We start from the raw sequence: 13,121 nt of genomic DNA, 5'->3' as shown, positions 1-13,121 counted from the left end.
AAAAAGTTTTCAAAATAAAGTAAGAAATATGTATTTTTTAAGGGTGATGACTATTTTGATTTTAAGAAAAATGGTTACTAAAAGTGTGTACACCAAAAACTAGAATTTAATAATATATATATATATATATATATATATATATATATATATATATATATATATATATATATATATATATAATAGTCTTTCTATCCGTGCAACGTACGAAGTTTTTTTACATGTAATATTTGTGGTAATAGCAATGAGTTTTTGGATATTTAATAATCTATATGATGAGAATATAATGTTTTTAAAACATGTTGAAGTGTATAAATAGAATAAATCAATTTAGAATGTAATTAAAGTGGTATGTCAAGTTAATATTTGATTTCATTTTACGTTTTTTGTCTATTCTGTTATCTTTAACAACCAACGACAAAAATATGACTAATACACTATTTTGTTAAAATAAGAATAAAAAAAGAATAAATTACATACCTATAATGATTTAGGAATTTATGGACAGTTGATTCTGAACAGTGATCGTAAAAGTGTATTTCAAAAGCAGAATTTCCAGTATTCCTTAAATAACATAGTTTGGGTGGTTTTACTTGATAAAACTTTCTTATATCAATCCAGCCATCAGTAATTCGCGGACCATAAGTATTCATGTTGAAGGTAACATGGTGAGCATGGCCTTTTTTATCAGAAATAGTCCAACATGGTCCCAGTTCATGGCCTAATTGAATGACAAACAATCGGTTGACGAACGCAAAATCCTTGTAAATAAAAGCAATATAAAAAAAGTATTAGTTAACGAAAACCAGAGAACAATAATGGTAAATAATGTATAAGAAGCAAGTTCAGAAAAACCTGGTCTTCCATGAAAATAGTAAAGAATCCACCCTTCCCCTTTGAGGCAAGTATGGATTGTTCACCAAGGATGCATTGCTTAGTGGTCATCTGCTAAATTGGTAAGATAGGATTTTTTTTGGCAAAAAAAAAAATAACCGAACTCTAAAAATGTAGAAGAAATTGTTGAAGATGATGAACAAAACAAATTATAAGAACGTCTGGTTAAAAAAATGAAAGAAAGATGATGAACAAAATCGATTATAAAAACGACTGGTTAGAAAAATGAAAGAAAGATGATGAACATAATCGATTATAAAAACGACTGGTTAGAAAAATGAAAGAAAGATGATGATCAGAACCAATTATAAAAACGTCTGGTTATAAAAACATGCATAACAGATGGCGAGAAAGAAAGATGGCAAGAAGATATAGCAGATGAGGAGAAGTATAGTTCATAAAAGGGTGTTGTTCATACAAATTGAAGAGTTTAACAGTGATACCTTTCTGTAATGGATAAGAACTTCTTCAAATCGCAATGGATGGCTGATAATCGCAGTGTAATGGTGTTAAGGTGAAGCAGAGAAGATAAGTGCAAATTTGGAGACGTAAATGACTTCTGAAATGTGAATTGTCGTAATCTTGAAAAAAATATTAAGTATAGCAGTTGAACAGTCTGTCTGCACAATGAGAAAGGTATGACGGTGCAACAGACAGTGTAATCATCATTCTCGTGAGAAGTGAAAAACATAATGAGAATTTTTTTAAAAAAACTTAAACGTCTCTTGGAACCGGAAATCGTAATTAATTGAATGGTCTGAATCTGTTCAAATAATGAATAAGTGTAGGAGATGATGGAGCAGTTGAATCATCATTATCTCGAGCAGTGCAAAAATTGATGCAGGAAATACTGATAGACACGTTGAGATTTTAAATTAATTTAAAGCATTATTTATTGTGATTTCCAATGCGTTACAATGTTTCATACTTCTCTAATATTTATTGAATATTAAAAATTAAAGATTTAAATATTTGTATACAATGATGATCTTGGAATGCGAATGTTTTAATACTTTATAATTAATATTTACGTTAAATGATTCCCAGCAAAGAAATTAATGACAAATATTTAATGTCTTTTAATGACGTGTAACATTTAAATTTTATATCTAATGACAATTAATTTGAATGAATTTATTTATCTAATTAATAATATTTGATATTTTTTGTTAAAAGTTCATATTTAAATGTATTAGATTTTTTTGATAAAAATATAATAGTGTTTAATCTATTTGTCATAAAACTTAAAAATTAAAATAATTACGTTTAAAAAACTCGTCAACATAAAACGAAAAAAACAATTAACTTCATAGTAAATCTTTAAAAGCAAACATAGAGAGTAATATATATAATAAGTGCATACAAAATATAAGTCCACTTCAAATCTTATATATATATATATATATATATATATATATATATATATATATATATATATATATATATATATATATATATAAATAAAAGAAGATTAACAAAAATAAAATACAAAATGTTAAAAATTTAAAACCAAATTAATGGATAAAAAACTTTGATATGGATGCTTGTTCTGTCACCTTTAACTTCAAAAAACAGCTCACGATGATCATCTGCAGAAAGTTGATGAAGATTACAAAAACTTTTCCAGCCAGTTCCAATCTTAACAGAATTACGTCTTATGATCAATTTACATTCGACTTCTCCCCTTGGTCCGTGTAGAACAACAGATCTAAGTCCACTGTTTTTAAAATAATTGGCAAATTCTTTTTTCAAATATTGCAAAAAAAGAGGATAAAAGATCTTACTTATTAAGAAGACATGTAAATAAATAATAAAAAGAAATTAAAACTAACCAAGTGGCTGGCTTGACAGTAGTATGTGGATAGTTGAACTTCAAAATGAATTAAGTTTGATATATGTAGAGGACGACAAATAGAAAGATGGTTGAAGAAGTTGGCTTTCAATGTTGAGTCGCAAACACGTTTAGAGACGTGGAGTTGGAAAGAATAATTTCTGAAATATTTGAAGACAATCAATTTGTTAGACTGATCTGCATAAAAAGATATTAAATCATTCCAGCCTTGGGTGATCATTGGAGTGTGAATATTCATGTTGTACGTAACATTATGAACATTCCTGTCATAATCAACAATGGTCCACTGTGAACCAAGGTCCTTCAAATTATGTATTATGAAGAGTCGGTCGACGTGTCCAAAATCCTTCAAAGATAAGGAAATTTAGAATAAAGAAATACAAACAAAGAATACAAAGGAATGTGAAGGAATAAAAACAATACCTGGTCTTTCAACAACATAGTAACGAATCCGCCAAGCATTTTGCCAGAAAGTATGTATTGTGGTGTGCGCACGGATTCCATTGTTTGAGAACAAAGTGGGGATGGAGAATAATTTTAAGAGAAGATAATGGGTCACATAAGAGAAATAAGATTTGTCACTTTGTAGTCGCCAATATATAGAAAGAGAAAAGGAAAAGTCATTATTGTTGCCAATATATAAAAAGAGAAAAGGATAAGTCATTACTGTTGGTAGAGTCCGTACTTACTGGACAACGTGCATCATAATTAATGCAATTACCTGTGAATATAAAAGTGAATAAAAAGTACGAATTAAAATAATATGGTTGAAATAATAAAATAAATAAATAATTAAAATAACTAATTAAAGATTTGTGAACTGATTTTTTTTACATAAAATCAAATATCTAAAAATATTTCAGATGTCGTAAAAAATGGAAAGTGACCATGAGAAGAGAATACAAAGATTTGTGAACATATTAAAGAAAGAATCGAAAAACATTAAAAATAAGAACAAATAACGACATGAACAAAGCTGAAATGTCGTCATAATGTTATTATACAGTTCATTTATGCAGCAACAAATAATGAGTTCTTTGTTGTTTAAAAAAGATGGCAATCTTTCACCAGGTAATTTCAAGCCTGTAAACAACAAAAACCAACAACAAACGGAAGAGTCACTTAGAGCAAACTAAATATAGAAACAAAATTTACCTGTTTCCTTCACAAACATGAAATGTATTCGTAAACTTTAAATAACACTTCATTTCCAACGAACGGAAGAGTCACTTAGAGCAAACTAAATATAGAAACAAAATTTACCTGTTTCCTTCACAAACATGAAATGTATTCGTAAACTTTAAATAACACTTCATTTCTAAGCGACAAAGGCTGAGTTCTTTGTTCTTTAAAACACTTGCATGGTTGTACTCTTCATTTCAAGCATTTAAACACCTGAAACATAAGATCAAGCCAAAACTCACTTAGATCTCAGTAAAAAAAAAAGAACCATACCTGCTCGCTTGAGAAAGCCAAAAAAAATAAAATGTCGACAAAAGAAAAATAAGATGAACGGAAAATCTCAGATGCATGTGTTTCTACTCTTCAGTTCAAGCTTGTAAACAAAAGAAACATAAGATGAACGGAATATCAAAGTAAATATAAAAAGAAAAATACCTGTTTATTGAGAAAGCTAAAAAAAAATATAAAGCATCTCCATACTCGATTTTTTGCGGTTTAAAACAAATGAATGTGGTTGTACTCTTCATTTCAAGCATTTAAACACCTGAAACATAAGATCAAGCCAAGAATCACTTAGATCTCAGTAAAAAAAAAGAACCATACTTGTTCGCTTGAGAAAGCAAAAAAAAAAAAAGATGTCCACAAAAGAAACATAAGATGAACGGAACATCAAAGTAAATATAAAAAGAAAAATACCTGTTTATTGAGAAAGCTAAACAAAAAAATAAAGCATCTCCATACTCAGTTTTTTGCGGTTTAAAACAGATGGATGTGGTTGTACTCTTCATTTCAAGCATTTAAACACCTGAAACATAAGATCAAGCCAAGAATCACTTAGATCTTGGTAAAAAACATAAAGAACCATACTTGTTCGCTTGAGAAAGCAAAAAAAAAATGTCCACAAAAGAAACATAAGATGAAAGGAAAATCTCATATGCATGTGTTTGTACTCTTCAGTTCAAGCCTATAAACAAAAGAAACATAAGATAAACGGAACATCAAAGTAAATATAAAAAGAAAAATATCTGTTTGATTGAGAAAGCTAAAAAAAATATATATAAAGCATTTCCATACTCGGTTTTTTGCGGTTTAAAACAGATGGATGTGGTTGTACTCTTCATTTCAAGCATTTAAACACCTGAAACATAAGATCAAGCCAAGAATCACTTAGATCTCAGTAAAAAACATAAAAAACCATACTTGTTCGCTTGAGAAAGCAAAAAAAAAAAAAGATGAACAGAAGAAGATGTTAGAGAAGAAGCTAAGAAAGACAGAGAAACCATGAAGATAAAGAAGAAGATGAACAGTTTAGGATGTCTGTGAGTGAGAAAGAAGTGAGAAGGCGGAGCAAGAGAGACAGAGAAAGAGAGAGAAAGAAGTGAGAAGGCGAAGGCAGAGAGACCGAGAAAGAGAGAGAAAGAAGTGAGAAGGCGGAAGGTGAGAAGACTGAGAAAGAGAGAGAAAGAAGTTTCAATTAAAACTTACAAAAGAGAGAGATGAATTTGTTTTGCAATTTTTTTTCTACATTCAAAATTCTGAGAGCTTGACACATCAGTGTTTATTCTTTTTTAGATAAAAATTTAAAATGAGAAGTAGATCAAATATATTATTTAATTGAAAAACTTACCTTTTGTTAGTTCAGAATTGTATATAGTATTATATATATATATATATATATATATATATATATATATATATATATATTTTATCTTCTTTGTTTTAATTTAGATTAAGTACGTGTCATTTAGTTACTCTAAAATGAATTCTTGGAATCAATAGTTTGAAGTGATTGTATTTTTAAAAGAAAAACGCAGAAAAAATATTCTGTTTTTAATAGAGATTGTAATCATTAATTTTAAGTTACTGAGAGACAAACTACCAAATTATTTTTATAGAAATCAAAATAAAAAGACGTTCATACTTTATTTTATATTTTATATTTATCTCTAGGAACATACAAACATATTATTCTGTTTTGTGTATTTTACTTTGTGACTCTTGGTCGCTACCTAACACACTTATATTTTGTTTCATGGAACACCATGTTTGAACATATAATAATAACTTCTTTTTTGTAGCGAAGGGTTTCTCTTGGTGTTGGCGGTTTGTCGTATTTAGGATGGTTTGATGGGAAAATAGTTATGAAGAAGATAGTCAACATAAGTGTCGTGAAATTTATTGACTGAACAATGTGACTTTTGAAAGATAAATTGTTTTGCATAATCATATGAATATATTCCTCTCCTATAACAATGTGAGATACAAAATACAAAATATAATATATATTTTTTAAAATTGTTCTTATATTTAAAATTCTAATATATAAGAGACCCTCCTTAAGATCATGACTCGATAAGACTATGGCCGTTGAAATGTTTAATAAAAGAGAAATAATGTTACTTTTACAAGATTTCTGTAACCTCGACCTTTTTCTCTTTTTTTAGTTAAAAAGTGAGGAAAATAAAATAATTGTGTTTTTCAATCCATTTTGGCAACAGACAATTGGATTAGGAAATTTTGAGAAATAATCAGTTGCAGTGCTTACACGTGGCGTATATAGCGTTCCTTTTCTATGTATGTTTGTCACCAATTTTGTTCTTTTATTTATTTTTATTCTGGTTTATATTTAATAACAATAATACAGTCAAACTTTAGATAATATAAAATACTCACAAGTCATTCACCACATACTTGAATTTAAGCTTTTTCAGATAAATTTTGGGCTTTGTCATGGCCAACATGAGAAAAAAACACAATCTATCGACAAATATTTAGTGGTATGATCAAAATGCTTAATTTAAAAATCTAAAACAATAAATGCATCCAATTAAAATTTTTGGGATTACACAATTTTATAGAAGACGACAAAAATTAACTAAATAATGTACTTTTCCATTAAACTTTTTTTACATGTGTGGTATTGAGACCAACATTAAACTTGCTTGAACTTATTTGAATAATCAGTCGATTTGAAGCGATGCACTTTTAATTACATTCATATTCAATTGTGATGAAATACTGTAATTTGCGATGCACTTTTAATTACATTCGTATTTAATTGTGATGAAATACTGTAATTTGAGATAATGAATTTTCAAAATGTAATAAAACTTCATCTTTTCGTTGATGAACGGATTTGGATGAATAAAATAACATTTTATAAATTTATCCCTTGCATAGATTTTTTTCACTCTCATTTATGTATTTGTTATTAATAATAGTTATTATTAATAATATATGTATATAATAATTAATAAGATATATAATTATTATTAATAATATATGTGTATAATAATTAAAATTTAATATTTTTTATTTATTTAAAAATTATTTAATTTTATTTTTATTAAAAGGGTAGTTTGGTAATTTTTAAAATTTATTTATTATAACTTTTTTTTAATCTATCACATCACTCAAATTACTCACTAATTTTCACAAAATTCATCTTTAAATCCATTAACTTTATCTTCTAAATTCACTAAAAAAACCACACATATTTATCTACACTCTCTCCTAAATTCTCAAATGAACAGAGCCTTAAAACATTCTAAAAAATAATTACCACGATATTTTTGTTATCTATAGTTACCTTTTAAAACTATGCAGTGAATAAGATCAGATGTAGTTCAAGTTTTCATAGAAGTATTCTTGCAATGTTTTAATTACATAATATAAGAATGAGGATATCTTTTCTAAAAACATTGCCATCAACTTAAGCGGCAAAGAATGAAACAATATTAAAGAAGATTATTATTTTTATTACTATGAAAAAAATAAGTAAAACAAGTATCACGACTTTATAGTAACTTACTTTCTAGATTTTTGACACATCTCAATCATTTTGAGTTGAAGCGGATCGACAATGAATAATATAAATTAATTGAAGTATAGTAAAAGTAACACTAAAAGTGAATAAAGTATTAAAAAAACAATAAATGATAAAATAAATTAAAATTTAAGTTAATTGAAGTATAGTAAAAGTAACACTAAAAATGAATAAAGTATTAAAAAAACAATAAATGATAAAAAAAAATTAAGATTTAAATTAATTGAAGTCTAGTAAACGTAACACAAAAAGTGAATAAAGTATTGAAAAAAACAATAAATGATAAAAAAATTAAGATTTATAGTTGATTACATGTAATAAAACTTGATATATTAAATGTAATGTATGAACCAACCGATCAACTAAACGTCGATAAGTTGAGGTTACTTTAAAGTATACTTAAATAATTAGCATATGTTCGTGCCTGTGTAAACATATGTCTTTGACCGGAGAGGATCAGGTTTACCGCATCATCGAACGATCAACGTCACAAAGGTACAAGCCTATAGAACATATCGAGTTCGTAATATACTGATTGACCAGCTGTTCAAGTTGCGATGCTGGAGATGTGAAAATATATGTAGCATCGAACCACTGTCGACCGGTCATGTGGCAAGCACTCAAGAGATTATGAAAATATGTGTGACGTCATCAACCCACCATTGGCCAAGTTTGCATAGTGATACCGTACATGATTCATGCCAAATAACCTCATTGTAATGATCGTAAAACAAAGTCGTAATCAGGTTTAAAATGTAATTGGGCTATGATTAGACCAAACTTATCATGAACCCATGTAGAAAACTATAAATAGAAGTCAAAGGTATGATTGTTGAAACTTGTCTCTCACATTTATTACAACATTAATTGCTATTGATCAAACCATTAATGACTTAACTATGAGAGTCTCTTCGGTTGGTACCCCAACCTATAGAAGAACCAAGCGAGCGGACAAAATAAAGAATAGACGATTGGAGCGAAGAACTAAAGATTGGACAAAATTATTTGAGTGGATGTTAGGTCCCTCCACCCGAAAAAATATTATAAATATAAAAAAATATTTTCATATAAAGTTTTTAATATTGTATAATAATAATAATAATAATAATAATAATAATAATGTATTATCGATGATACAATTAATTAGTAATAGTAATTTTTTTTCAATAATCTAAAGTTACTAATCGATTATCAATGATAAAAATATCTATAATAAAATGATGATCAATCAATTTTATTATGAATTATGAAATTTATCGATAAATATTGACAATAAAAATTTCATCGGTGAAGATACGTCAATAGTTATCCAAGGATTTTGATTACCAATCAGATTATCATAATTGGATCATCTTGTTCCTTTTCATCTTTCAAAAATTAAAAAGAATCTATCTTAATTTTTCTTTTTCACTGAAAAAAAAAAGTTCATTGTAAAACTTACAAGTTACTTAATATTTGAAAGTCAGATTTATAATTAGAGTAAAAACTAAATGAAATTTTAGAAGATGTTCTGTCACGTGATATAGGGACCTACAAAGAAGTATAATAACGGAATATCTCATTCATTAAAAATCTCAATTTCTTAAAAGAAATATTCAATATTAACTTTTACATAAATTATTAATGCTTATTTAAAGTAGTTTCAGTTTAAACAAACTAATATATATTAAAGACAAAATTAATTAATACATTTTTTTTAATTTCTCAGCGGATTGAACGCTTACCTATGAATCTGAACATACATAATACATGGTGAAGGTTTTGTGTGGGGGTGAACTTATTTACACCTGTTCATTCATTCGTCCAATCTAAAAACACCTTTTACTTTTTACTTAAACATTTCTAACTTTGGTGTGTGTGCCAGAGTAAAAATTTAGAATACAAAAAATAATTTTTGTGAAAATTTGTATAGCAATAATAATTAATATTTAATATGATGAAATGAAAGCGATATGGAGGTTAAATTATTAAAAAAATGTTGAATTAAATTTGTTGTTGAAAGTTTGTGAGGGTGACAAATCTACTTTTCTTCTGTTTCTCCCTTTCTCTGGTGGTGTGCGCGTGTCCATCTATCAAAAGGCAACTACCCGCTTCCTACTTATCTACCCCCACACCCTTTCAATGCTAGCCGCCCTTCTTCTATTTATATACCAAACTCTTCTCTTCTTTTCTTTTCATTCTCAAACTCCCTTCAATTCACACTCACTGCCATGGCCCCTTCTTTCGACACAACCACTCAAACAGTTTGCGTCATGGACGCTTCCGGCCACCTAGGTTTCAACCTCGTCCAGCGACTCCTCCACCGAGGCTACACCGTTCATGCCTCTATCCAAAAATATGGTAATCGATCATTTCTTTAACTCTTCATGCCACGCTTCCTCCTTCCCTTCAATTTCGATTTCGATTTCAATTTCCTTTCCGATCGTGTCTCAGGCGACGAAGACCTATTCAATGGGATTTCCGCCGACTCTAATAAGCTCAAGATTTTTCGATCTGACCCATTCGATTACCATAGCATAATCGAGGCACTCCGAGGCTGCTCTGGCTTGTTCTACACGTTCGAACCTCCCCATGACCAACCAAATTATGACGTAAGCACTTTTTTCTTTCTTCTGTCTTTATGAGATTTGTAATATTCCTCATCCTATCGCAATTGTAATGAAAATAGTTAAACCATGAGAGCCTTTTTGGCGTGAATTTATTGGTTTATGCACAATTAGCCTGAGATGTTTATTGGTGTATGGTGTGTGGTGTGTGGTGTGTGCTGGAATGACCCTACTCGCCTCCGTTATAGTCAAGTAAATGGTTAATTCACCTTTATGCTAAATTAATTGTAATAATAGAAACCAATAGTGGTAGTTTTGATTTGGTTATCCATCGCAATCACTTAATAATTCACTCATGTGTCGTAAGCGTTTGTGCTTGTTAGTTTTCAGCCATGTGCTTATTTGCTTATCTCATCAAGTGTGCCTGATCTTATCAACATCTTATTCCTAAATTATTGACAATCATGATGAAATATTGATACGGTTTACACTTGATGCGTGACGCTGATACAGAGGTTTAGAACTTGATAATGTAAATTTAAATCTTGCCCTGTCTTAATTAGTTTAATTATTTAATTGCAATAATGCATGCACTGAGCACTGTCTACATATGTAATTTTTTTTCTATTTTCTAAAACATATATTTTATTACGTATATTTGCTTTACCATATCAGAACCTTCTTGTCAGTAAATTAAAAAAAAAAGTCCGGTGCATTTAATTTATGGCAAGCATTTTTCGGAAAGTCTGTTTGACTAAAGAAATAGTTTGGCAGAAAACTTATTACGGTTCAACTGTTGCCAGAGTTCATAAAACGCGTTGAAAGACCTTTTTTTTTTCAGGGAAAAAATTAGGTGCTTACTACATTTATTTCTATCATTTGTTTATCATGAATAAAAAATTATATGAACGTTTTAAAACTGAAGCCTGTAAAGTTCAACGGTTTTAAATATACATGGTTATTAAAAGAGCATTTAATTGAGTTTTTGAAAAGTGGTAAATTTGGATTGAGATTTGTGCTGAGAGCAGTAGTGATATGTGTGGTATTGGAAACGTACAGGAATACATGGCAGACGTGGAAGTAAGAGCTGCACACAACGTGGTGGAAGCCTGTGCCCAGACAGAGACCATGGATAAAGTGGTTTTTACTTCCTCAGCAACCGCAGTAGTTTGGAGAGAGGATCGCAAGACCATGGAACTGGATCTGGATGAAAGACATTGGAGTGATGTTAATTTCTGTCGCAAATTCAAGGTATACAACGTTTCTTCGATGCAACACTAATATTGTTTTATTTATAGTAAAAAAAATATAGTTAATTACCCTAGTTTTCATATTTGGGTATGTTGCTGCATAATTGATTGATAGATGATGATAATAAGCAACGTGCATGAATAAAATGTGGGAAACAAAATGAGTTGGAAGGGAAGATGGGATGCGAAGAAAATGACAAAAGTGAATAATTGAATGTTTTGTACAGTTATGGCACGGTGTGTCGAAGACAATGGCTGAGAAAAGTGCGTGGGCCTTAGCAATGGACAGAGGAGTGAATATGGTGTCCATCAACGCTGGCTTATTGATGACTCATGATCTCTCCATCCAACACCCTTACCTCAGAGGAGCTGCTGAGATGTACGAGGATGGTGTTTTCGTCACCGTTGATTTACCTTTCTTGGTGGATGCCCACATCTGCGTCTACGAAGAAGTCTCATCCTACGGTCGTTATTTGTGTTTTAATCACATCATCAACACCCACGACGACGCCGTTCAGTTAGCTCAAAAGTTGACTCCTGCTGCTGGTTCTTCTTCTTCGTCTTCGTCCTCTCCCTCGCCGCAGAGGTCAGAGGACTTTTTTGGTTATTTTGACTTTTTTTTTTTCATTTTAAATGTTGACTTCTGACATATTAAACTTTTTTATTTGTCTGCAGTGGTGACCTCGGTAAGGGTTTTATCGAACAGAAAATTAGCAACAAGAAGTTGAACAAATTGATGGTGAACTTCGAAGCTTGATTGAAGCAGCCACCTTCCATGTTGTTCTGCGGGAGAGTATTCGTGTGCAAAATGTAATACAAATTTGTACCTATAATACCCTCATATTATTAGTATCATTATACACTACACATTAATGTATTTTCAATCAAATAATCATTTCTTTATTTGTTTTAATATTATATAATGTAAAATAGTTTCCTGTTTTTTAATTCTCTTTTTGCCTCTTGCACCATCCAATTTTTCACCGTGAGTCACAGGTGTTTAAGTTTAAATTTATACTATATATGTGACTCACAACATCTTTAATTAAGGATGTCAAATGATTAAGTTTAATTCACACGGATTAACTCACTATATATTGAGTTAAAATGAGTCGATTTTAATTATTTATTTTTGTAAATTAAGAATTTTGTAATCTCAGGTTATAAGTTAAAAATAAATCACTTTAACCTGGTTTAATTATTAGTGAACCAAATTTTATAATTCGATTGACTCATTTAAGTATGTGTTGTTCTTTTAATCAAATAAAATGAATTTGATTTAAGAAAACTTAAATTTTTCTATAATTTAAACTAACTCGAACTTCTGTGCATTGGATTAGCTCACAAATTTAAAAGTCTCTATTCTTAATGTAACATTTTTCTACATGACAAAGTTTTAAACTTATGATTCTGTAAATGACATTCGAAATGGAAATATTTAAACAACTAAATAACAAAATTCTCAACATTATGACTGATGAAAAAAAAATATAATTAATTTATTCGAATTGGTCTACGAATCTCGTACTATCACCATTAAATTTAATTGGTTTAGATCCAACCCAATTTGACTT

At 29.3% G+C, this 13,121-nt stretch overlaps 1 protein-coding gene across 1 annotated transcript; it reads left to right on the top strand.

Moving 5' to 3' along the window:
• The first annotated feature begins 9,809 nt into the window (after positions 1 to 9,809).
• Positions 9,810 to 12,495, top strand: LOC114174154 (cinnamoyl-CoA reductase-like SNL6). Its single transcript, XM_028058930.2, has 5 exons — positions 9,810 to 10,091; positions 10,185 to 10,342; positions 11,357 to 11,548; positions 11,775 to 12,133; positions 12,223 to 12,495. The coding sequence occupies exons 1-5, from the start codon at positions 9,962 to 9,964 to the stop codon at positions 12,302 to 12,304; spliced, it is 921 nt and encodes a 306-aa protein (XP_027914731.1). The 5' UTR covers positions 9,810 to 9,961; the 3' UTR covers positions 12,305 to 12,495.
• The last annotated feature ends 626 nt before the right edge of the window (positions 12,496 to 13,121 follow it).

This window comes from Vigna unguiculata, chromosome 2 (genome assembly GCF_037176805.1).
Source record: "Vigna unguiculata cultivar grain cowpea cultivar isolate G323 ecotype 2 chromosome 2, ASM3717680v1, whole genome shotgun sequence".
In the NCBI taxonomy this organism is placed as follows: domain Eukaryota; kingdom Viridiplantae; phylum Streptophyta; class Magnoliopsida; order Fabales; family Fabaceae; genus Vigna; species Vigna unguiculata.
Note: the sequence above shows the minus strand (reverse complement) of the source record. Positions and strands in the feature narration are given on the sequence as shown.

Excerpts from the sequence above, each read along its gene's own strand:
- LOC114174154 (XM_028058930.2), top strand. The coding sequence starts at position 9,962 with ATGGCCCCTTCTTTCGACACAACCACTCAAACAGTTTGCGTCATGGAC. Across the intron at positions 11,549-11,774 it reads ATTTCTGTCGCAAATTCAAG|TTATGGCACGGTGTGTCGAA; the intron begins GTATACAACGTT and ends TGTTTTGTACAG. Across the intron at positions 12,134-12,222 it reads TCCTCTCCCTCGCCGCAGAG|TGGTGACCTCGGTAAGGGTT; the intron begins GTCAGAGGACTT and ends ATTTGTCTGCAG.